This window comes from Megascapheus bottae, chromosome 29, assembly GCF_031878675.1.
Source record: "Megascapheus bottae isolate mThoBot1 chromosome 29, mThoBot2.hap1, whole genome shotgun sequence".
Classification (NCBI taxonomy): Eukaryota; Metazoa; Chordata; class Mammalia; order Rodentia; family Geomyidae; genus Megascapheus; species Megascapheus bottae.
Window position 1 is genome coordinate 1,043,864 of NC_143537.1, and position 25,243 is coordinate 1,069,106.

At 63.0% G+C, this 25,243-nt stretch overlaps 1 protein-coding gene across 1 annotated transcript in view; it reads right to left on the reverse strand.

The window, feature by feature from the left end:
• Window positions 1–3,962: 3,962 nt before the first annotated feature.
• Window positions 3,963–25,243, reverse strand: part of Dock2 (dedicator of cytokinesis 2) — a 145,190-nt gene continuing 123,909 nt past the window's right edge. Inside the window, 19 exon segments of the mRNA XM_090320794.1 lie at window positions 3,963–4,438; window positions 4,948–5,090; window positions 5,213–5,333; window positions 5,700–5,874; window positions 8,730–8,857; window positions 10,350–10,487; window positions 12,209–12,292; window positions 12,415–12,591; window positions 13,291–13,377; window positions 13,918–14,002; window positions 14,320–14,401; window positions 15,423–15,564; window positions 16,367–16,471; window positions 17,644–17,733; window positions 19,889–20,008; window positions 20,647–20,737; window positions 20,968–21,008; window positions 21,821–21,977; window positions 24,631–24,716. Coding sequence (XP_090176920.1) covers window positions 4,376–4,438; window positions 4,948–5,090; window positions 5,213–5,333; window positions 5,700–5,874; window positions 8,730–8,857; window positions 10,350–10,487; window positions 12,209–12,292; window positions 12,415–12,591; window positions 13,291–13,377; window positions 13,918–14,002; window positions 14,320–14,401; window positions 15,423–15,564; window positions 16,367–16,471; window positions 17,644–17,733; window positions 19,889–20,008; window positions 20,647–20,737; window positions 20,968–21,008; window positions 21,821–21,977; window positions 24,631–24,716 — 2,115 coding nt within the window. The 3' untranslated portion in view covers window positions 3,963–4,375.

The following is a 25,243-nucleotide window of genomic DNA, read 5'->3' on the forward strand; positions in this document are numbered from 1 at the left end:
GCTGGCCCGGCCTGAGCACCTGCCTGGCACCTGCCCTCTGCTCCGCGTCCAGCCGGCCCTGCCAGGTGCTCGGCCCAGCCTCCGACTTATACCCCCAGGGCTTGGCCCGTGGCCCCACCCAGGGGCGGCCGGCGCGGCCCGGCAGGCCAGCCTCCCTCCTCTCCCCGCAGGCCTGGGCCCCCACTGCCACCTGCCAAAGCAGGCTGGTCAGAGCTGATCCTCAGAGTGACAGGGGGGCCGTACCCCCTCCCCTGTCCTCCCATCCCCCACCCCACTCCACCCCCTTCACCCGAGGACTTCCTCGCAGGCTTTCCCTGCCTCACCCCTGGCCTCTTACCTCTGTCTTCATTCCCGCTTCCCTTCCTGGGCGCAGCCCCCCTCCCCCATCTCTGCTCTAGCCAGGCTGTCCTGGCTCCTTGATCTTCTCCTCCCTGCCCCGCCTGGCTCCTCTCTCTTCAGGCTCCAGGTGGGCAGGGAGGACCTGTGGTGGGCACTGCCTGAGGCCTCACCGAGGACCCTTGACGTTTCTCTCCAGCTGTAAGGCCAGGCAGACCCTGTGTCCCCCCATCTGACCTGAGCCCCTCAGGTTGCTATGTGGGGTCCTGGGGTGTGGGTGGCCTCTGCGCCTCACAGGAGCGGTGCCCAGGGCTGCCCCACACAGCTGGCCCAGCTCTCCCCGCTCTCCCCACAGCCCACAGGTGGCCAGCCTAGCCTGCAGCAGGCCCTGCCTGGGCCGGTGAGGGTGTGGTAGTCTTCCCCTCTGAGCTGGGCAGCTGGGCTGGCTCTGGTGAGGTTGTATGGCTAGAACCCTCCTATGACACAGTCCCCAGTGTCTGGATACCGCTGGCCTGGCAGCCACCAACACTGGCTGTGCCCATCTCCTCAGCTGGCCTTTACCTTAGGGAAATCCTGCTATCTTGGGAGATGCCCGTAAGCTGAAAGGTGGCAGCTCGAGGGGTGCAGAGTGGATGGATGTGCACACACAGCTGGGTGGCTGCCTCTGGCCTTTCAGGAATTAGAAAACTGGGCTCTTTCAGAGACCTCGTCTCCTAAGGGTGCAGGGCTGGGGTGTCTCTCTGAAGTGGGGTCTCACATTTAGTTGCTTGGTTCCTGTGCCACCTTGCAAGCAGGAGCTCTGTTTCCTGGCCAACATGGGGCCACAAAGCACAGGGACTCGGGGGTGGAGGAGTGGGACGGGGACGGACTGGAGAGCCAGGAGCAGGGGTGGAGGAGAGGGACGGGGATGGACTGGACAGCCAGGAGCAGGGGTGGAGGAGCGGGACGGGGACGGCCTGGAGAGCCAGGAGCAGGGGTAGAGGAGAGGGACGGGGATGGACTGGAGAGCCAGGAGCAGGGGTGGAGGAGAGGGACGGGGATGGACTGGAGAGCCAGGAGCAGGGGTGGAGGAGAGGGACGGGGACGGCCTGGAGAGCCAGGAGCAGGGGTGGAGGAGAGGGACGGGGACGGACTGGAGAGCCAGGAGCAGGGGTGGAGGAGAGGGACGGGGATGGACTGGAGAGCCAGGAGCAGGGGTGGAGGAGCGGGACGGGGACGGCCTGGAGAGCCAGGAGCAGGGGTAGAGGAGAGGGACGGGGATGGACTGGAGAGCCAGGAGCAGGGGTGGAGGAGCGGGACGGGGACGGACTGGAGAGCCAGGAGCAGGGGTGGAGGAGAGGGACGGGGACGGACTGGAGAGCCAGGAGCAGGGGTGGAGGAGAGGGACGGGGACGGACTGGAGAGCCAGGAGCAGGGGTGGAGGAGAGGGACGGGGACGGACTGGAGAGCCAGGAGCAGGGGTGGAGGAGAGGGACGGGGACGGACTGGAGAGCCAGGAGCAGGGGTGGAGGAGCGGGACGGGGACGGACTGGAGAGCCAGGAGCAGGGGTGGAGGAGCGGGACGGGGACGGACTGGAGAGCCAGGAGCAGGGGTGGAGGAGAGGGACGGGGACGGACTGGAGAGCCAGGAGCAGGGGTGGAGGAGCGGGACGGGGACGGACTGGAGAGCCAGGAGCAGGGGTGGAGGAGCGGGACGGGGACGGACTGGAGAGCCAGGAGCAGGGGTGGAGGAGAGGGACGGGGACGGACTGGAGAGCCAGGAGCAGGGGTGGAGGAGCGGGACGGGGACGGACTGGAGAGCCAGGAGCAGGGGTGGAGGAGAGGGACGGGGACGGACTGGAGAGCCAGGAGCAGGGGTGGAGGAGAGGGACGGGGACGGACTGGAGAGCCAGGAGCAGGGGTGGAGGAGAGGGACGGGGACGGACTGGAGAGCCAGGAGCAGGGGTGGAGGAGAGGGACGGGGACGGACTGGAGAGCCAGGAGCAGGGGTGGAGGAGAGGGACGGGGACGGACTGGAGAGCCAGGAGCAGGGGTGGAGGAGAGGGACGGGGACGGACTGGAGAGCCAGGAGCAGGGGTGGAGGAGCGGGACGGGGACGGCCTGGAGAGCCAGGAGCAGGGGTGGAGGAGAGGGACGGGGACGGACTGGAGAGCCAGGAGCAGGGGTGGAGGAGAGGGACGGGGACGGACTGGAGAGCCAGGAGGCAGCTGGCCTGCCCTGTGGCTGCACAGAGACCCTGGGCTCGGCCCCCACATGCTGCTCTTCCCTGGTCTGAACCCCAGCTCCATGGCTTAGGTCCTGCCAGACCTCAGTGGATGGGAGCCTCGCTTTCTGAAGCCCAGGACAGGCCAGCACGCGGGCCACACCAAACCAAGGTCAAGGGCAGCTCTCACTGGAGGTGCAGGAGCCTCAGGCATAGGAGACAGCGGTGGTCCACTGGCTGGGTGGACAGCCAGGCTGTCCTCTCTGCCTGTGAGGCACAGATAGCGTTCCTGCCTCCTGGGAGTCTGGGGTAAAAACAGGCGGGGACAAGGAGCCCGAGGATCAGAGACCTGTCAGCTCAGTGCACCTCAGTCTCCCCATCCGTGAGAGTGGAGACAAGAAACCACAGTTCTGCCTGTGTCCTGCCGTAGTCCTCATCCAGGACTGAGTGAACCTGGTCCCTGTCACGTCCCAGAGGTGTGTGCAAGGACCACCACATGGGATTTGGGGACTCTCCATCCTGAGGCCTGGTGGAGGCCTGGGGAGGGGTTGGGGGTTGGGGTGGTGCCTGGCCAGGGTGTGGGGAGCTTTGTCATGCTGGTTTCAGCTTCTAGTGTGCTTGAATCTGAAAAAGAAAGAAAGAAAGAAAGAAAGAAAGAAAGAAAGAAAGAAAGAAAGAAAGAAAAGAAAGAAAGAAAAGAAAGAGAGACCCAACCCAAACCACAGGGCAAGGCCACCCTCTGGTGGCCACCTCCGTAGCAGCAGGAGGATGCAGAGAGCTTGGAGTGCCAGGCTGGGTTTGGGGCTGGAGGACAGGAGGAGGCTCGGGGGACGAAGCCCCCCCCCATGCAGAGTGGCCGTGGCCGTGGGAGCGTGGGAAAGCGGGCGTGGAGGGGTCACCCCAGCCCCTCCCCACACACGCCAGACTCGAGCTGGGTTCCTGCGGGGGCCTGGACGGTGTTGTCCTGGAGGGGTCAACGCCCCCCGGGTGGCCCTGCTTATCCACACTTGTGGCGCTTGTCTCTCCATTCTGCTTTTGCATGCTGGTTTTCGTGGTCATGGGGTTTGAACTTGGGGCCTCGTGCTTGCTGGATGAGTGTAGGACCTGTGAACCACTCCCTCTTCCCCTGGCATTTAAAATGCAGCCAGCTTACATTACAGACAAAGTTCCTGACGCCTCGGGGGGAAAGTGGCATCCACAGCCTGGGCCCTCGCCATACACGGGGAGAGCTGGGCTACGGGAAGCTCCCAGGTCGGGTGGGTAGAGCCGAGCTCCCTCCCGCGCTAAGCGAGTCCTCCGTGGCTGGGCACTCACCACCCAGGTCAGTGAGTCTGGTGGGTTTCGGTGACCGCCCTTCCCCGTGGCCCCCCGAGCTCAACGCCAGCCCACAGAGTCAGGCCACAAGGTTTACCTGAGCCACGGGATTATTTTTATTGTCAGTAAGAAAGAGGAACACTTTAGAGATAATCTCCCCCCCCCCCCCGCAAACAAAGAGGCTGAGTGGGTGCATTAACAAAGTACAAAACTGTTGAAATGAAAGAGTAGTTCAGGACTTTGGGGCCTTTTAGGGAATGAAATAAAAACTCACTGGTATGCCTAGGAAGTTGGGTTATGGAAGGGGTGCCGGCATGCTGGGGAGAGCACGCGCAGAACGGTCTGGAGCGTGTTGGACTGTGCCGGGGACCCAAGGTTTGGCTCCCCGATCCCCAGGAATGCTGGACTCGTGGCTGTTCAAGCTCTGGGTCCAGCCAGCCTTCTGAGGACCACCGAGGGAGACCGTGCTCTCATTCCTGGAGGTTTGGCATCTGCTGGAACCTTCCCCGCGCCGCAGGACTGTCACAGGTCTGTGGACAGCGAGTCCGGGGGCAGCTTGCCTTCCTCGGCTGATTTGCTGGCCAGCTTTGTGGGAGAGAAAGCAGCCCCGCTGGGACCTGAACCCTGTGGGGACCCCGCTGGCCGGCGCCCCAAGCCGAGCCGGCTCTCCTGTGACCCTGGCTCCCACGGGGCTGGACCATGCAGGGTCTCAGGGCCCTGGGGCTCCTCCAGCAGGGGTGGGCGAGGGGGCCGTGCTCCTCGAGGTGCCTCTATGCTCGCGGCAAGCCTGGGAATTTTCCAGGGAATGCCTCCTTGGACGTGGGGGGCAGAGATGGAGACGGACCTCAGGCTTGGAAGGCCTTTTTAGTACAAGTGGACGGCTCAGCCAGGGGCAGGAGGGCAGTGGTGGGCAGGAATGGTCGCCTGCTGGTCCCAGGGCCCCGCTGGCTGGGGTCAGCCTCGATGGCCCACAAAGCAACTGTGCTGTGAGGATTGCTGGCCATGTCTGACCCCACAGCCCCGGGAGTGGCCTGGTATGCATACCGGTGCCCACTCACCGCCTCCCCCCCCCCCCCGCCACCCCCAGCCCTCACCATGGTCTTGAAGAACTGGTTCACTTTCTTCCTCTTCAGTGTCTTCTTGTCACCATCTGAGAGCTGGAGGAAAACCTGGCTGAGCCGCGGGGATGTGCTGGCCTCATCCAGCCCGGGTGAGCCTGCCACGGAGAGGGTGAGGGCTGCAAGAGAAGGAGAAGACCCAGGCCTGAGCGAGTGGGCAGAGGAGTGGGGGGGGCAGCTGCAGGAGAGAAGCCTGGGGGGGAGGAGGGGGAGGAGGGGAAGGGAGAGGGGGCAAACTGACCTGGGATGGTGGGCATGGACTGGCTGGCGAAGCTCATTTGGGAGAGGACGGAGGTCTGGGGCGGGATGGCCCCGTGCTCCGAGAGGTTGGTGTCGCTCATGAACCCGTGCTTCCTGGAGAGCTGTGGGCCCCACAAGGCGGACATGAGCCTCTGGGGGGACCTGGCCTCCGCTCACAGCTGACGCCATCCGTTCCCGGTGCCACCCCGTGCCACACACAGGTAGGGCAAGGCCCACTGGTGCCCGCACGCGGAGCCCGCTGGCCCTCTCCTCCCTGCCCCCGGGGAGATTAGCCCCCTCCCTCCTGGGCCTGCACGTCCCAGGCCCCGTGCGTGGGTCTCCGATGCCAGATCTCATCGTTCAACGGTGGTGAGAGGTCCACCTCCATCCGTGCCCCGGGGCCTGGCACGAAGGAAGAGCCCAGAGCGGGGCGGGGGGCTCCCGGGCACACAGGTCAGCTGCCACCGCAGTGCCCCACCACAGCTCACCCGCTTCAGCTCCGACGCGGCGGCCAGCTTCTCGCCGGCGAGCACCACGCTGCTCCGCTTGCCTCTCTTCTTGGAGCGGCGCAGCTTGACCTCGGGGAGGGTGCTCCCTGGGGAGATGGGCTCCCCCTCCGCTTTCGGGGTCCGGGGGGGTCCGGCCTCCAGGTCGAAGCTGCTGCTGTGGGGACGGCCGTTAGGGTTACCGGGGAGGGACCACGGGCCCAGGAGCTGCCACACGGCCACGGGGATCTGGGGAGCCGAGGGCTTTGCTTGTACAGAAGCTGGGCTAATGGCCGCAGGCCAGGGAAGCAGAGCTGACCGCCGGAGACAGATTGCGCTGGATTCAAGTCCAGCACCTACCACAGCTCAGCTGAAAGGCTGGGGCAGAGCCCTGGACAGCGGCCCCGGGGGCCAGCCCTGTGCTGCAATGGGACGGAGGAGGTCCGTGGACCACGGGCAGGTGAGGATCCCTGGAGAGGATGGAACCTTTGCCAGGTAGAACATTCTAGAAGAAGGGGGCCTTGTGATCCCTGCTCCTCATGGATGGCTGGCCTGGGAGTCTCTGGCTGTGGTGAGCTGGAGGTGTAGCCCAGACTGCCCAGTGTGATGCCAGACTGCTGATGGCTGGGGCATGGGGGGCCTGGGGCAGGGTTGGGGGCCTGGGGCAGGGTTGGGGGTCTGGGGCAGGGTTGGGGGACTGGGGCACGATTGGGGGTCTGGTGCAGAGCTGGGGGTTCTGGGGCAGGGCTGGGGGTTCTGGGGCAGAGCTGGGGTATCTGGGGCAGGATTGGGGGTCTGGGGCAGGGCTAGGGGTGTGGGAGAGGGCTGGGGGTATATGGGGCAGGGTTGGGGGTCTGGGGCAGGGCTAGGGGTGTCTGGGGCAGAGCTGGATGGCTATGGCAGGGCTGTGGGGATCTGGGGCAGGTCTAGAAGGTGTGGGGCAGGGCTGGGGGTCTGGGGCAAAGCTAGACAGCTATAGCAGGGCTGTGGGGGACTGGGGCAGGGTTGGGGGTCTGGGGCAGAGCTGGGGGTCTGGGGCAGGGCTGGGGGTCTGGGGCAGGGTTGGGGGACTGGGGCAGGGTTGGGGGTCTGGGGCAGGGCTGGGGGTCTGGGGCAGGGCTGGGGGTCTGGGGCAGGGTTGGGGGACTGGGGCAGGGTTGGGGGTCTGGGGCAGGGTTGGGGGTCTGGGGCAGAGCTGGGGGTTCTGGGGCAGGGCTGGGGGTTCTGGGGCAGAGCTGCGGTATCTGGGGCAGGGTTGGGGGTCTGGGGCAGGCTGGGGGTGTGGGAGAGGGCTGGGGGTATATGGGTTAGGGCTGGGGGTCTGGGGCAGGGCTGGGGGTCTGGGGCAGGGCTGGGGGTCTGGGGCAGGGTTGGGGGACTGGGGCAGGGTTGGGGGTCTGGGGCAGGGTTGGGAGTCTGGGGCAGAGCTGGGGGTTCTGGGGCAGGGCTGGGGGTTCTGGGGCAGAGCTGCGGTATCTGGGGCAGGGTTGGGGGTCTGGGGCAGGCTGGGGGTGTGGGAGAGGGCTGGGGGTATATGGGTTAGGGTTGGGGGTCTGGGGCAGGGCTGGGGGTCTGGGGCAGAGCTGGGGGTCTGGGGCAGGGCTGGGGGTCTGGGGCAGGGTTGGGGGACTGGGGCAGGGTTGGGGGTCTGGGGCAGGGCTGGGGGTCTGGGGCAGGGCTGGGGGTCTGGGGCAGGGTTGGGGGACTGGGGCAGGGTTGGGGGTCTGGGGCAGGGTTGGGGGTCTGGGGCAGAGCTGGGGGTTCTGGGGCAGGGCTGGGGGTTCTGGGGCAGAGCTGCGGTATCTGGGGCAGGGTTGGGGGTCTGGGGCAGGCTGGGGGTGTGGGAGAGGGCTGGGGGTATATGGGTTAGGGTTGGGGGTCTGGGGCAGGGCTGGGGTACTAGGGCAGGGCTGGGGGTTTGGGGCAGGGCTGGGGGTCTGGGGCAGGCCTGGGGGACTGGGGCAGGGCTGGGGGTCTGGGGCAGGGCTGGGGGTCTGGGGCAGGGCTGTGGGTGTCTGCAGCAGTGCTGGGGGTCTCGGGAAGGGTTGGGGGTCTGGGGCAGGGCTGGGGGTCTGGGGCAGGGCTGGGGGACTGGGGCAGGGTTGGGGGTCTGGGGCAGAGCTGGGGGTCTGGGGCAGGGTTGGGGGTCTGGGGCAGGGTTGGGGGTCTGGGGCAGGGCTGTGGGTGTCTGCGGCAGTGCTGGGGGTTTGGGGCAGGGTTGGGGGTCTGGGGCAGGGTTGGGGGTCTGGGGCAGGGTTGGGGGTCTGGGGCAGAGCTGGGGGTCTGGGGCAGGGTTGGGGGTCTGGGGCAGGGTTGGGAGTCTGGGGCAGAGCTGGGGGTCTGGGGCAGGGTTGGGGGTCTGGGGCAGGGCTGGGGGTCTGGGGAAGGGCTGGGGGTCTGGGGAAGGGCTGGGGGTCTGGGGCAGGGTTGGGGGACTGGGGCAGGACTGGGGGTCTGGGGCAGGGCTGGGGGTCTGGGGCAGGGCTAGGGGTGTCTGGGACAGAGCTGGATGGCTATGGCAGGGCTGTGGGGATCTGGGGCAAAGCTGGACAGCTATAGCAGGGCTGTGGGGGTCTGGGGCAGGGTTGGGGGTCTGGAGCAGGGCTGGGGGTCTGGGGAAGGGCTGGGGGTCTGGGGCAGGGTTGGGGGACTGGGGCAGGGCTGGGGGTCTGGGGCAGGGCTGGGGGTCTGGGGCAGGGTTGGGGGTCTGGGGCAGAGCTGGACGGCTATGGCAGGGCTGTGGGGATCTGGGGCAGGTCTAGAAGGTGTGGGGCAGGGCTGGGGGTCTGGGGCAAAGCTGGACAGCTATAGCAGGGCTGTGGGGGACTGGGGCAGGGTTGGGGGTCTGGGGCAGGGCTGGGGGTCTGGGGAAGGGCTGGGGGTCTGGGGCAGGGTTGGGGGACTGGGGCAGGGCTGGGGGTCTGGGGCAGGGTTGGGGGTCTGGGGCAGGGCTGTGGGTGTCTGCGGCAGTGCTGGGGGTCTGGGGCAGGGTTGGGGTCTGGGGCAGGGTTGGGGGTCTGGGTCAGGGCTGACCTCTCAGTGTTGGTCTTGCTCGGTGTGCTGCAGTCAGAGTTCATGGAGGCCAGCGAAATGACCGACATCTGCCGGTAGGAGCGAAGCATGGACCGGGGGCGGCCGGCCCTTCTGTCCTCAAAGTCGGGCTGCGGGAGGGAGAAGGAAGAGGGTGGGAGGGCAGCTGCCAGGGGCAGAGGAGGTAAGTGGAGGCCAGGCACATGGCTCTGCTTCCTGGCTGAGGTCCAGGATCTGCGTAGTTGCAGGGTTGTCATCTGGAATCCCTGCACTTTCTCTGAGCACTGTGTGGATATCGGGGAGCTCAGGGCTGAGAGCCGGCCACACAGTGGGGGGCCCTGCCAGGGGCTCTGTCTCCAAGGAGGTGGGGTGGCCTGTCAGCACCCAGGGTGAAGCCCCGATGTCCTGGCCGGATGCTCAGGTGGCTTCCCCGGTGTGGGGAAGGGCGGTGTCTGGGCTCCCTGACTTGAGCCCACAACAGCTACCTCAGGACCAGGCGGCATCCTATAAACCATCCCACAAGGCAAGTGGAACTTGAAATCGCAGGTAACGTACCTCGTGAGCAGAGAGGGCTCATTGTGCCTCGAGATCCCTGCCAGGGCTGGCGTGCTCTCCCTCCCTCCCTCTGTGTCTCTGTCTCTGTCTCTGTCTGTCTGTCTCTCTCTCTCTCACACACACACACACACACATACACACACACCTGGGGCTAGAACTCAGGTCCTTGGTGCTCTCTCTGAGTTTTGGTGGTTAATTGCAGATGAGAGTCTCTCAGACTTTCCTGCCTAGGTTGGCTTTGAACTGTGGCCCTCAGATCTCAGATTCCTCAGTAGCTAGGATTACAGCTGTGAGCCACAGGCGCTCAGCCATTCCACCCTACCCCTTTTCTCCAACCTGTATCTCCTCACCTGGCTTTCTCTCTCTTCCCCCTTCCCTCTCTTCTTCTCCTCTCCCTCTCTCTCCTAGTCTCCTCTCCCATCTCCTTCCTCTTTTCTCTCCCTGTCTTCCCTCTTTTTCCAATCTTCTTCCTCCTCTCCCTCTCTCCTTTCTTACCTTCCCCTCCCCTGTCCTCTTTCTCTTACTTCTCTTCTCCCCTTCTCCTCCATCCCTGGCCTCTTTCCCTCTGACTTGGAAATTTACTTTTAAAGCCGCCCTGCAGGCCTCTCACTGGGGGGGGGAGGGGGGAGGGGAGGAGGCCTTCCCTGTGCGGGCCTGGCTTCCCTGCCTGATGTCTGGAGTTTAGTGGAGAGGCCTTTGTGTACTGGGCCGTGCCTCATGGCACAAGGACCAGGGCTGTGGCCCCCGTCAACACACAACAGGAGTTTGGGTCACAGAATTTGGTGGCCAAAGGCAGTGGCTCAGGTCCAGATTGGCTGGCACCCATTGCTATGTGGCCTCCAGCCACTTTCTGCCTGGCTACCTCAGAGGAAATACAAGGACTGGAACTCTGCCTGCCGCGTGTGCGAGGCCAAGGCCTGGCACATAGTAGATGCTTCAGAAGTATGCAGCCCCCCTACCTGGTGGGACCTGGGTGGCCATGCGAGGCCCTGGTGGTTCTACCGCAGCTTTGTGTCCAGCCCACAGGGGCCCCACAGAGGCCCCCACCTCTAGCCCCAAGGCCCGTACCATCTCCCGGACGCCGTACTCCCTCTCCACCTTCACCCGGAGGCTCTGGAAGCACTCCGCCATCCGGTCATGGAAGGGCCTCAGGTTGTCGGACACCCTTTTCTCATGGATCTTAATCCCGGCTTCCAGGAAGGGGATCTGTGGAGAAGCACGAGCATGGGGAGTGCGGGCATAGGCGGGTCCCCCCCCCAGGGTGTCCTCCTGCCTGAGGGTCAGCGCTGATCAAAGCCTGCTGGGCTCAGATGCTGACCAACGGGGCCCTGGATGCAAGGACAGAGACATCCTAGAGAATCTCCCCAGACCTTGAGGAGCTCAGGACCCACAGCTGCTCCAGGCAGGGGAGGCAGCAGAGCTGTGGGGTGGGGTCTGCCCGGATGGGGCGTGAGACCCGGCCTGCCCTTGCTGCCGGGACAGAGGCCGCCCGGCAGAACGAGTCTGTGGAGAAGCGGCAGCGTGGCTTCCCCTTAAAGCCTTGGCTGTGATGAAGGCTGCCTTGGAATGCGCAGGGCTGTGTCTCTGTGCTGGTGTCCATGGTGAGGGCGTCTGGATGGGAGGGGGACGTGGCCTTGCCACCTGTGGGGCTGAGTGGCCTCTGCTATGGATGGCCTGGTGGGGGAGCTATGCAGAAGGCGGCCACAAGGGGGCGGAGGTGTGCGCCCTCCAGCCAGGCCTCCCCTCACTCCTCTGTTCCCGGAGCCCCTGAGTGGACCCAAGACCTGGTAACGCTTCCCCCGGGAAGGGCGGCTTTGCACGGGCTGTCCAGGGAGGCCCACGCCCGTCCTCTGACGGCAGAGGACAGCCATATGGTGTCAGGGCCCAGTGGACAGCCCAGGCCACAGCGAGGGGCATCTGAGAAGGCAATGTGCAGAGCTGCCTTTGGGGTGACCTCTGAAGCAAGTGGGGGTCCCAGAAGAACAGAAAAGCCTTAGAGATACTTTGGGTTTGGGGGAAATACAGAGTTAAATTAAAAAGAAAAAAAAGAAGCAGCAGCAAAAACTCCAGACACAACATGCATCTGGAAGCTCTGTGTCTGGAGAGCTGGTGGCTCAGTTTCGAAGTCCCGCCTTGCGTACCTCGGCAGAGGCAGAGAAGAACCTGAATCAGGAATCTAACTTATTTTGAGAAAAGAGGCTGCACTGGATGCTTTCCTCTCCCCAGTCTCCCCCCGCCCACCCCACCCCGTCACAAAATTCCCCGCCACACGAGCTGGCTTGGATACACATGCTGAGTGGCAAGAAGGGAGAGAGGCTGGCTAAGCCGAGCTGGCCTCAGCCCCGGCTCCTCTGGGTGCCTGTGCGGGGAGGGGGCTGCCTGCTGCAGGCTTCCTTTGCAGCCACTAGGGGAGAGATCTGGCTGATTGGGTTTTCTGCAGAGAAGGGAGAGAGGAGGAGGAGGAAGAAGAGGAGGAAGAGGAGGAGGAGGCTGCAGAGGCAAATAACAGAGGCAGACAAGAACTTCTGAGACACAGGGAGAGGCAGGAAGGCGAGGACTCGGGATGGACGGGGCGGAGGAGAGGCACCATGATTAGAAGGAATGCAAGCTCTGGGGGCAGCTCTGGGGGCTAGGGCGGCAGCTGACATGGCTGCAGACCCTGGGCTGGGAACCAACCCAACAAACGCCTCCCTGATGTGCCAGACCTGGCGTCCATCTCGGCATTGTGAGGGCAGGGCCTATGCCTCCTCTAATCGGAGTGCTGGCACGTGGGGGTCACGTGGGGGTCACTTTTGTCTGAGCCCCTCTGTGAAGTCGACTCCTGAATTTAACATCAAAGCTGGCAACCTCAGGCCCAGCGTTTGCCTGTGGGGTGAAGGCTGCTCCACAGGGAGAGAGGGCCGGGCTTGGTGCCGGGCACTGCCTACCTGCCAGGCAATCAGGTCCTTGAGCCGGTTCAGCTTGTCCTGGTCCGCCGGGTGCTCCCTGGCGTACTCTTCCGTGAAGAAGGCCTGGGGGCACACGGCAGGGGAGGGGGTCTGTCCACTTGGGTCCGCCCTGACCACTCTCCGAGGAGCTGGGCCTGGGGGTCGGGATGGGGTGGCAGTCTGGCACCGGCGGGGGCGCCCCTCACCTTCTCGTACTTGGCGAAGCCTCCCATGACGGCGGGGTCCACAATGCCGTTCAGCAGCATGGAGAGCGGGTTGATGGGCAGGCTTTGGTCGCTCTGGTACTGGTTGACCATCATCAGGATCTTCTCGTTGGCGGCGGACATGGTCTCGATGGCATTCTCCAGCGGGCTGATGGTGCCCTGTGGGAAGACGCAGGCGTGCCTCAGTGGACGCATGCAGACAAGACCGTGGCGTCTGTAGCCTGGCATCCCAGGATGCTGAGATCTGAGGATCAGAGTTCTAAACCAGCCCAGCGCAGGAAGATCAGCGAGAATCTAATCTCCAGCTGGAAGTGGAGCGATGGTTCAAGTGGTCAAGCACAAAGGCTCGGGGACAGTGGCCAGGCCCTGAGTTCAAACTCTAGGATGGGCACACAAAAGAAACCCCAAAACAAACAAAAAACAGAGCCAGCCCCTGGGGCACTTTCGCTTGGGGTGGGAATTCCCACGAAGTCCTGCTCCCCTCCCCTCTGCATTGTCCAGGGTTGTCCTGGAACCCAGGGCCATTGGCTGGCTCCTGGGCAGTCCCTGCAGGGCAGTGGCGTCTGCGCTAGGGAGGGTTTGCTCCTCCATTACCTGGGCAGAACTCATCCCCGCCCAGACCCCGCCATGGCTGAGCAGCTACTGTGCTTGTGCCAGTAGTAAGTAGCCTGGCATGGCAGCCCAGCCTGGCCAGGGGAGTGTGGAGCCCAGGACAGTGGCTCGGAAACAGCCCGGGCTACAGAGCACAGGCTCAGAGTGAGGGAGGAAAGATGTATCCACACTGTGCTCCCTGCTCTGCCCCAGCCCACCCCACCCCACCCTTCCCTGCCCCCCCGCCCTTCAGGTGCCAACACTCACCTGAGAAATGTGGACCACCTCGAACCAGCGCAGGATGCCGGGTAGCTTGTACGCGGTCAGGAAGGACGTCCTCTCAATCCACATGGACTGGCGGGCGGGGAGGGACAGCGGGGGACTGTTAGAGTGGTGCAAGGCATCTGTCTCCAGGAGTTCTGTCCCTAGACCCCGCTCCGTGGTTCTAAGCTGGCCTCACACACAGCCTGGAGGCTGAGACCGCGTGGGACGGGGCCATGTGAACCGTCTGGGGAGGGGGGGGGGGCTGTGTTCTCAGAAGGTCAATGACTCAAAATTACAGGGAGTCACAGCCTGGGCTGGGCATCACGGGACACGCCGGCGGTCCTGGGTACTTGGGCGAGGCCGGAGGAGTGCGAGTCTGAGGTTGGCCCAGAGAAGAAGAATCAAACAAGAACCCAGGGGCTCATGGGGCAGCATGTCCTGGGTACCAGGACCCGCTCTCCCCCCCCAAAAAAAGGCAAATGCATTGAAAATAAACCCAGCTCCAGCTGCTTGGGAGTGTCATGCCCAACCTGGGGAAAACACAAGGCTCTATCCGAGGGAGCAGGGGAAAGACAAAAGATCCCATCTGTGGAAACCCCCCAGTGCCCCCCCGGGGCGGGGGTCACTCACGGCAAACTCGTTGTCGGGGTCCACGGTGCCCCGGCGCACTGGCCTCGAGTAGTGGAACCTCTGCACGTAGTTGGACTTGTAAAAACTGAACGAAGGAAGCGGCGCGGGTCAGGAGCGCCAGCCCCCGGCTGCTGACCGGAGTCCAACACTGCCCACTGGGTGTAGAGGGCCCTGCCTCAGACCTGCCAGCCCGGAGACACAGTCAACCGTGGGGCTGCTCGGGCTCAGGAAGCAGACTTGCTCAACGAGGCCTTCTAGGTGCCCAAGGCTGACAGCTGGCCAGTGTGACCACCCCCTGGGATTCTCCTCCTTCTCCCTCCTCCCCCTGCTCCGAGTGATGCCCCATGACCCAGTGGGCCCACAGCCTCTCCATTCCCCTCTTCTCGTGGGCTGCAACCTTACTTTATGATCTGGTCAGGCACGGGTTTGTTCTTGAACCTGGGGTGTTCATCCAAGACGGGCTGAACAGTGAAGCACTGGATGTCTGTGGTCCGGGAGTTAAGGGCTCACGTGCATACCGGACGGGCGGTGGGGACAGCTCAGGAGCATAGGTCTGTATTAGATTTTGCTAGCCATGGGCCTAGGTGCCTGCGTGTCCCCTGGGTGGCCTTAGCACTGACCCGGGGTCTTGCTCTTGTCCGCGTGTGCTTATTACTGGACGCTCCTGCAAACAGCCATGGAAGGGCAGGCAGGCAGCGGGAAAATGGTTACGTGTGAATATTTATCACTCCAGAGAAAAATGTTTGGATCAAGACTCAGCAGACCGGTCAGACCAGCTGTGCGTCTGTCAGCCCCATTTTCAAGGTGGCCACTTCCCATCGGCCTGCAGGTGTGGCTGTGCAGGGCGGCCCAGCGGGGTTACCGGGCACGCTGCCCCCGGCCTGGCTCTCACCCTTGGCTCATCACCTTCCTGCCCCTCCCAGCGTCAGCCCTGGGGCATGGGGGATGCCTGTAATCACTGCCCACCCCCATAATCCCTCACTGACCTAGTGCAGGTGTCTCCCCTACTCCCTCCTCCTCTCCCTCTCCCCCCTCCCTCTGTCTCTGTCTCTGCCTCTCTCTCTCCTTTGGGCCAGGCACGGTGGAGAAGGGGGATTAGGGCAGGAACCAGGCGGAACTAACGTCTTCCCTCTGAGCCGCACTCATTCGCTTTCCTTTCAAAATCACAGAACGGTGGCAGATTGAGGTCATTTCTCCCAATAAAGCCATAGCCTCCTGATGTCCTAGAGGTGGGAACAGAGTTAGGGCCTGAGCCCGGGCAGGAGCTGGCTGGACAGGGGGCCAGGAGAATGGCAGAGGGAACCCTGCTCTCCCCAAATACCGACAGTCACGTTTGCTTGGAGGGATGGTGTGGGGTCACAGGTAGGGTGAAGGGACAGCTCGGAAATGTGCTCTGTGGATCCTGCCCCGGACATCCACACGTGCCACCACCCCTCCAACCCCGCTTCCGATGGCCACTCCAGACGGGCCCGCGGTTGGCCAGCCGGGAGGCCCTGCAAGGATACACTGGCCAGGCGCCGCCCGCACCTCCTCCCCGGGGGCGGCGGTCGTGTTCATCTTCTCTGCGTTGGGGAACTGGCTCAGCAGCTGCATCTGGAAGTCTTCTCTGCGCTCGTACTCTTTTCCTCGGTAGATGAATATCTTGTTCTGCAGAGACAGGGCCGTCAGAGCGCCGGGCGCTGTGGGGGCTGGAGGAGTGACCCCAGGGGTCCAGACCGGTCTGGAGGCCACCTCATCTCCCACAATGCACCGGGCTGCCCCACCCAAAGCCATGCTGGGCCCTAAACACCAATCGTGCCGGGTACTCTGTGTCCCCTGCACCACCGTGGCAGCCCTGAGCCTGGATCTGCCACGTACTAATCGTGCTCCCCAGCAGGCTCACCTGGGTCAAAGCCCGGGGCCCCCTCACCCTGCTCTTTGGTTCTTTGCCTCCCTGGGGTTTGAACTCAGGGCCTCACCCTAACTAAACAAGACCTCTACCTTTGCACCACGCCACTCAACCTTTTGCTTTCACTTGTTTCTCAGACAAAGTCCTGCATGTTTGCTCTGGACAGCCTCGGCAATCCCCCTGCCTCTACTTCCCAGGTAGCTGGGATTAGATTATAGGATAGCACCCCAGTCCTTCCCGAAGAGCCCTTTCAAGTTCGTATTCCCAGGCTCACTCCAGACCTGTTGAAATGGCGCTGTCCAGGCACCTGGTGAGGTCACCCCCACCCCGGACGCCCTCCCGAGGTGTGTGGTAACCGAGTGACCAGAGCCCAGGTGTGGTCGGGATAAGGCCCCTGCTTCCTCTGTCTCCTGACCCCTGCATGGAGCCAGACAAAGGCTGGCACGGGAGATGGAGATGGGGACTGGCTGTGGGAGTCTGGCGGGGACGGTGGAGCCACCACGTCCACAGCAGGTTCTCAGCGGACAGGGGAGATGTGGAGGCAGAGGCCCCCGGACTCACCCGCAGGAAGGAGGGGAAACCCTGGCCGTAGTACCCGACTGCGAAGTAGTCTGGCCGGGGCCTCAGGACCTTCATGATGTTTTCATACAGCTTTGCCTGCTGCACCTGGCAGGAAAGCGGTGCAGTACTGTGTGGGTGCCGACCCAGCCCACAGAGCGCCTCACTGCCCCTGCCCTGCGTCCCCACAGCCATGGCCTGGTGTGTGGCCCACCCCGTGAGGACTGCCCGGCCCCACGCAGCCCACAGCACCTCCGGGAGGGCCCTCCAGCCAGGAGTGGGGCACCTTGGGGCCCCACCAGCACCCCGTGTCCCTGCTCCAGGCGGGCCTTGTGCGGTCCCACGGCTGGCGATGCCTCCACCACGCGCGCCTCACGTCCACACCAGCGACCGTGCTTATCTCTTGGAACCGTTTGCAGTTTCCTGTGCTCACTGCATCCTGCGGATGGCTCTGGAGCCATCTGGCTGCCTGCACACACATGTGCAAAGACACACAGCCCACAGGCCTATGGAAACCCACTTGGAGCTAGACCAGTGCCAGGAGGGGCGGTATTGGTGCGTGTGCATGTACACTGGACATGCACATATCTGGAAGGTGTGCCCATGCAGGTGCAAGGTGTGTGTCTGCCTGTGGAAGGAAGGCATGCTCTCCTCCCTGTCTGCAAACATCTAGTGATTGCTGCGTGTCTCTGAACACACCTACACGTATGCACACAGACATGGGTGCTCTGGCATCACATATGACACATAGTGGAAATGCCAACAGTTTAGTCCATTTTCAAAGATCACCCCAAGAAAAAAATCTGCCAATCATCTCTTAACATCCTACACTCATGCTGTAGTGTTCTGGAAAGGTCTGGGCCGGCCTCCTTCCATGGGCTGAAGTGTCCTGGGGGGTCTGAGCTCACCGGTGCATGTGTGTAGGGGTGCATGCATCCATGCATGCAGGGGGAGTGGGGAGGGGACAGCCAGGTCCTGCGGGGCCCCCACAAAGGCTGAGGACCCACCGTGTCCAGGCTGGCTGGGGCTCCCTCCCTGACTCACCAGCCTCCGTGTCCATAATGATGACCACCCAGATGGAGCACATGTTCACGTAACTTCCCTCCTCATCACTAAGCCCAGATTTGTGTTTTTACGTAATTTGCTGGGTGATTTGTGGAGCTTCAATTGCGACGGGGCGGTGCGCGTTGTGTGAGCGGCAGCTGGGCCGCAGGCCCCCTCTTCTCCCTCCTGCTTCCCAGCCCTCACCGGCCTGGCCCACCTCCTGTGCCCAGCCTTACCAGGTTCCGGCTGAGCAGCTCATAGTCAAAGAGCTCCAGCTCGTACTGCTCGGCCAGCTCCTTGCACAGGCTGATGGCCTCCTCCCACATCTGTAGCAAAGGCACATGGCAGAGGTCAGGGACGCCAGCAGCCTCCAGAGGCCTTGCGGGGAAGCTGGAGCCTGGCCCAGCTCTCCACCAGCTGCCGGCCTTGCTCCAGCCCAGGGCCGGCCCCCCACAGGAGCCAGAGCTCCCGGGAGAGCCAGGGCGCGCTCTGCAGGGAAGATGGCTGTTGCCTGGGACCGGGTGCTTTCTGCGTGCACTGCCTGCCAGGCTCTCCCGTTCTTCCTGGCACTCTGAGAGGAGCTCGCAATTCACCGGACTCAGGAAGCGAGAAATGGGGGTTCAGAGAGCCAGGAAACCACCCAGGGCTTTGCTGAGCTGAGCAGGGCTGAGATGGGGCTGGCATCCAGAAACCCCACCCCTGCTGAGGGACCAGTGCTCAGGGAACTCAGCCCCCGCCCTCAGATCCCAGCATGCAGTGGGGTGGGGTGCACTGCCCCCCTTTCTGAAGAAGTGAGCCAGAAAGCTGGGCTGAGCCAGGAAGCTGCTTCCCTGAGGTTCAGCGCCCGACCTCCTCTGCCCGTCTGTCAATAGGGTGACAGGGCTGGGAGCAGGAGGAGGTGACTGGAGGTCGAGATGAGGACAGGCTGAGGACAGCTTTTATTTTTGTGTGCTGGAGCTGGGGCTTCACCTCAGGGCCTGGATGGCGTTCCTGGGCTTTCTTTTTGCCCCAGATGGGTTTTTTTTTTTTTTTTTTTCTCCACCACTTGAGCCACAGCTCCACTTCTGGCTTTTTTACTGATTAGAGATGAGAGCCTTTTAGACTTTTACCCAGACTGGCTTTGCACTGCAATCCTCAGATCTCAGTCTCCTAAGCAGCCAGGATTACAGGCGTGAACCAGGGTCTGGTTTAATCACAACGTTTTAGTAGGTCTCCATCTTAACAATACGCTGAGAATGTGAGCCTGAGACCAGGCTCTCCTTTCCCTCCTCTCCTCTATGGCAGAAGCCAAGATCAGGCCAAGCCACTTCCAGGGAGGGGTGGGCAGTGGGCAGCCGGTGGGCTGGAGGTCTGTCCATCTCCAGGAGCACCTGAGAGGGAGGGGCTGCGACCGCGGCAGAAGGGTGAGTGCCATATGTCTGTGCCAAACGGCTGCCACAGCCAGAGCCGTCCCAGGACCCAGGCGGAAACCACCGGCCAGAGCCCCTCCTCCCGCCCCCTTCAAGGGAAGGAGAGCTAGAGCATGCTAAGTCCAAGCTTCATTCTAGAAGCTCCCACCTCGGACTTTCAGTGTTGCCTCCTCAGGGTTCCAGAGTGCTAGGACAGATACCCTGTCTCCTGACCCGAGCTCCTTCCTGTACGACGCAGGGTGGCAGGCATGCCATGTCCCCAGGAGACAGACTGCTCCCAGAGGGAGCCAGGCTCCCGCCTTTCTGCTGGGCCCAGAACGGGCAGTGCTGACCTCCTGGCGGAGGGCAGAGCTCACCTCGTCCCTGGAGGCTCTCCCAGGGGGCCAACTGCACCATCAATAAACCAACAGCAAGCTCAGCTCTGCTGCCCGCTGGGGCCGAGGCCCCGGAGCCCCGGGTCTCTGCCCTCAAGAGGCTTATCACTGTCAATCACACGGCAGCCTCTCCTCCTGCAGACGTTACCTCATCGCATGCTTCAGGGAGGGGGGGAGGCAGACGGGGACAGAGGCAGCGAACTGCAGGACAGACGGAACCTCAGGGTTCAGAGGCACCGGGCCCGCTGGGGGAGGTCAGGCCAGGTGGAGGTGGTGGCAGTGGTGGGAGGCGGAGGGGAGACGGCAGCCAGGGCAAGTGCTCGGTGCTCCCCCAGCCCCCCACTCTGTGCTCAGTACTCCTACGATGCCCTCCCTGAGTTCCCAGGAGAGGGGAATGCTGGCGACTCCCCAGAGGATGGGTTCACGGGGACAGAGGGGGAGGTGTGGAGAGGAGAGGAAGGCCACGGCGGAAGCCACTCGGCCATGGGGCCTGCAGGAGGGGCAGGGGCTGGAGCAAGGACCCTCATGATCCGGGGACCAGGACCGTGCCCTGCTGTCCCGCCCTGTCCCCGCGTGGGCGCCCGTGGCTCTGATTCATTTCTAGATGGGGAACGTTCGGCAGTGGTTGAGGGACGCGGTGTGGGGATGTGGTGTGGATTGGGGTGGCGGCGTGGGGACGCGCCCGGGGCCGTCCTCACCTTCCCTTTGTCGAAGTAGCCAATGATGGTCTCGTAGAGCGCCTCCTTCAGCTGCCGGTGCGTCTGCGGGGGCTGCCGGCCCGTCTGCACCACCAGCGAGGTGCACGGCTCGTCTGACCACTGCGGGCAGGGCGCAGGGCACGTGGGGTCACACCCGGGGTCACACACAGGGTTACGCCGTGTCCTCCCAGGGTGCCCAGGGAGAAAATGCCTCTTCTCTCCCCCAATTCAGTTACTGCGGGGCACAGCTGCCTGGGCACCGGGGCCCCACACCCTGAGGGGGCCTGGCAGCGGCGGCTCTGAGAAAGCACGGAGAGGGTGCGAGGCACGCCCTGACCCGGGGGCACCCACGCCCACTGGCCATGGATGCCCAGGCACTGCCAGCTGCCAGTCCCCGCCTGCCCTTTGCAACGGGGCTTATGTAACTCGAGCAGCTCACGTGGTGGAGTTGATGAGGATTTTCTCCAGCCCCCAGGGAACCCGGGCCCAGCTGTTCCCAGGGGAACCGGAGGGCTGGGTCCTCAGGGTGTCTCCCTGGGGAGGAGGACGGCTCTGAGGCTGGTGGGCAACAGCTGGGCTGCTGTGAAGCCCGGGGCTACCGTGCTGCACATCAATCACTCAGAACCTTGGTCAGGCGAATCCCGCCAGCTCCCGAGCGCAGGGCTTAGCTTCATCTGGCATGCCTCTGCTGTCTCCTACCAGCCATGTGGATGGGCGTGGGGAGCCCCCTTCCCCCCCATTCCAAAGGCCCACGGCACCTTGAGAAGCCAGGTGTGCAGCAGCAGCGTGTAGGCTGCCTCGGTGTAGTTGTCGCAGTCCAGGTGGAGGTCTCGGAGTTTGTACAGGTACCTGAGGGGGGAGGGAAGGGCCAGGGCTGGCATGGTGATGGGGCCAGCTGGCAGGCGGGAAGGAGCCCAACGGCTAGGAATCACAGAGGAGCACTGGGGAGCATGGAGGAGCACTGGGGAGCACTGAGGATCACTGGAGAGCACTGGGGAGCACTGAGGCGCCCTGGAGAGCTCTGGGTGCTGAGGCGAGGAGGAGGGCAGGGCAGGCTGGCTCTGCAGCAAGTCCCTCACCTGATGTACATCTCCTCCCGGTTGTTGTCCTTGTAGAAGTTCTGAGGAGAGAGAGAGCATCAGGGTGCGGGCAGGAAGAAGAGGAGGCAGTTTACCGCCAGGGCACTCTGAGACGGAAGGGGAAACCCAGTTCACGGCATCCATCCACCGCCTGTGGGGGACGCTGCTCTGAGCGCTGCTGCCCTGGCCGTGAGGACGAGGCATCTCCGCTGGGGCTGTGCACACGGCCAGCCACGGGCTGTCTACCTCCAGACGGGGCAGTCTACCTCCAGTGCGCTGGGGTGCCCGCTCACCCCAGAATGATCATGGATCAAGCCGGCACGGGGCCCCGGCCCACCTCCCCCTGCAGGGGAAGCTGAGATCAGCAGGCCAGGATGCCCCAGGCTTCTTCCTGGCAGTAAAAACACTGATGAGACCCCATCTCAAAAGAAAAGGCTGGCCTGATGTCCTGTGCACAGGGTCCCAGCCAGGGCACTGGTATACATGGGAGGACTGCAGTTCTGGCTGGCTCCACGGCCAAAGGAAGATCCTATTTCAAAAACCTAACCAGAGCCCAAAGGGCTGACAGAGTGGCTCGAGGGGTGCAGCACCTGCTGGCTACGAGCCACACTGTGGGGGGGCAAACCCTGTGTGACCTCAGCCACTCATGTGTGACCCAATGAGCTTCAAGAATCCTAGGACGAGCACCCAGCTCAGAAACTGAGGCACCAAGGGTCCTCTGGCAGCTTGGGGATCCAGCCACGTTGGCCTGATGTCCCCACAAGAGCAGCTGTGACCCCCAGAGCTTGGCCAGCGGTGGCCGCGGGGCCGGGGAGGGTGGCATGGCCGGTGGTGGCTGCCCGGGGCTCCGTACCAGCAGATTCACCGTGCAGCTCATGCGGTTGTCCTTACTGTCGTCCCCCATCACGCCCCGGTAGTCCAGCAGCTTCTCCAGCAGCCCCTTCACCAGGCTCACGAAGGTCTCCACAGACTTGGCGATGGCTGGGTGTTCGGAGGCACACTCCATCAGGCTGCGGGGGGCGGGGCGGGTGAGGTGTGAGCTGAGGGAGGGGGGGGGGGAAGTCGGGGAAGGGGAGGAAGCAGAAGCCAGAAAATCCAGAGTATCCAGTACCGCGCTCCAGTTTTCACTCCTGTATAGCCGCATGCATTCACCCATACAGGGTGGCGAGCTGGGATCTTTCTATTGTCAAGATGGGAAAATACAAGAATAAAAATCCAAGTTTGCCTATGTGATGCCCATTGCTCTCGAGAGGGAGAGGGGAGAGAAGCAAGGTCTCCCGAGGGTCACTGCTCCAAAAGCCATGCCAGGATGCAAGAGGCACGTCTGGAAGACGGCGGGGCTCAGACACATCCATCTCGGCCCTGAGACGAGCACCTGTTCCTGGCTTCCACTCCCGGGCAGATGGTGCTGTGATTTACACCTGTCTGGCCGAGTCACAGCTGTGCTGGCTCCGGGTAGGACTGCCGCGTCCGCCCCAGCCCCGTCCTCCTGACAGCACAGAAGGCTCCCTCCCGAGCCTGGCTGGCCAGGCCGGTGCTTCCTCAGCCCAGCCTGACCAGGCCTTGGGGAAGTTTCGCCAGGCCTCATGCCCGCCTCAGGTTGGCCTCATTGCTTGTGTCTTTAGGTTCCCTGGAGACTGGGATGTGGTCCTGCCTGAGCGTGGGCTGGGGGACTCTGCCTCGATGGCCAGCTTCACACCGATGTCAGGGCATCTGTCTGCTGGCCACACTTGGGGAGTGACGTTTAGAGGAGAGCCTTTGCTCTCCTCCTTTCTCTATTCTTTAGGTGTGGCATATAGATGAGTAGTAGTGAGATGAAGACAAATCATTCACTATCTCCATACTCATCCGCCCGTCCATTCATCCTGCTAACCCATCCACCCACCACCCATCCATCCACTACCCCTACTAATCCATCCATCCACCCATCCATCCATCATCCACCTACTCATCTATCTACCCATCCATCCATCTATCCATCCACCTATCCACTCTACATCTACCTGTCCATCCATCTGTTCATCCACTCATCCTGCTAACCCCCCTACTCATCCTCCACTGCTTATCCATCCATCCATCTATTATTATGCACTGTTCTAGAAGTGATGGACTCAGAAATCATTAAGGCCCTCCTTCCTATCCAGTTGGACTAAGGAAAGAAACACAAAGAAGAGAATGAACCACCTTATGTTATGACCCACACGTTATCCAGCACTCCCTGTATTCCGGGAACTGTGCTGAGCCCATGGTATTGGCTGTCCTGTTTAACACACTAGGCAGGGGTTTCTAAACCCCTTGAACGGTGTGCCGGGCTGGAGGCCCTTACCAAGGTCACACAAGGTCACACAGTCTCTCTCTCCCTGGAGCCCCTCAGCAGAGCGTGACGAGGGAAAGCTGTGGGAACTGGGATGTCGAGACAACGCTTCCCTTCGTGGAGGGAGGTTGCAGGCCAGCCTGGCTGCCTCTCCTCGGGCTGGGGTGTGGCAGGCAAGCCCTAGAAGCTATGGCATTTAGCCCTGGAGGCCTCCAGGGTCTGGCCATGGCCTTTGGTGTGTGCTGCTGGAAGTTGTCTTTTATCTAGTCCCCTCAAAACCTCAGAACGTCCCCAGGCATGGAATGCAGGCAGGTGAGGAGGCCTCTTACTCCATCAAATGCGGACTCTGGATTGAAGAATGCTGATGGTAGGTGGGGGCTCGTGGACTCTGTGGCTTAGGACTGGAGCTCAGCCCACTGGCTGCTCAGGGCTTCCTGCGGCTGCCACAGAAGGCGCCTTCCAGGCCTGTGTCCACAGAAGACGGTGGCCTCTGTGGCAGGGTCACTTTGCCAGCTGAGGCTGAGGGGCCTGAGGGGGGAGTGTGGAGGAACAGAGCAGAGCGGGGGGGGGGGGGGCTCGGGGCTTCCAAAGCTGCACTGTTCTCCCTGCAGATAATAAGAACACCCAACGTATTTGCATGGCTACCATGCATCAGAAACTGCTGGTGAGACACAACGAAGAGAAGAGAGTGTACAGAGAAACGATGCTAAGTCCTTTACCCAGCGTCTCACTCAGCCCCTTTGGTTTGCTTCGCCTTTGGCTTGGGGAAGGCAGAGCTATCTCTACCATCCATATTCCTAAGCCTTGGGAGAAAGCTTCTCTGGGGGGGGGGAGGGCAATGCCAGGCTGCCAGGGACAGACACCGGGAACCAGGCCTGGGGACAGAAGTGCATTTGTTAAACGCACACTTACTGTGAGCTAGATGTTTCCTGATCACTCAGTCTTCAAAACAACCCCCTTTTGAGCAAAGGGATACCAAGACCAGAGAGGTGTGGGGGTGGCCCCGGAGGGCACGGCCGCAGGGTCGGGGTGCGGGGTCCACAGAGGGTGCCCGTGCCGAGGTGCAAACACAGCTTCCTCCGGTAATCCTGCCCCCTTCAGAGTGGAGCTCTGAGGAGCAGGGTCCCAAGACAGCCCAGGCAGGACAGCCCAAAGGCTTTGGGACTCTTATCCTCAATTAACCAGCAAAACAAGCAGGAAGCGGCATGGCTCAAGTAGTAGAGTGCCAGCACGAAAAGCTAAAGGACAGTGGCAGAGAACACGGCGTTTCCTTCCAGAGGCCAGGGGGACACAGGTCTCCCCGGGCCTGCAGGCTCCGGGGGCCGCCACAAGCCCGGCCCACCGCTTACATGGACTCCAGCAGCCCCATGAACTGCTCATCGCCCCGGCCTCCTTCCACCTCGTGGTCCAGCTTCAGGATGATCTCGTTTTCGAACTGTGGAGGGAGCGGGGGAGCAGAGCGTCAGGAGGCGGGGTGTGGGCCCGCTCTGTGGATGGGGGCAGCTCCCACCTCCTGCACTGAGTGCTGGCATGGGGGGGCATGCCAAACCAAACTCCATCCGTCTCCCGCCTCCCCCATCCCCCTGCGGCCACATCAGCCCCCACCCCCCAGTCCATGGAGTCACATGACACTGGTGAGGCTGGGAGCGTAGCCCCTGGCGCAGACCCTGTCGGGGTCTGGCACATCTCCCAGGCCTCGGGCCAAGGACTACCAGGGCTGTGCCAGGGTCCTGCGGCCGCACTCAGAGATGCTCTGCAGGGCAGAGAGAAATCACTGGGGCCCACAGGACTGGGCCTGGGCTGTCCTGAGTGCCAGTCCTTCCTTGTCCCTGTGCCCAGAGGAGTGGCTGGCCCATCCAGCCCGCAGCATCGCCACTTCTGTCAAACGCTTCCTGTCCCGGGCCAGGCAGTGCCTACCACAGGCCTGTGGTCAGACTGTCAGTCATATAACCCGTCAAACCC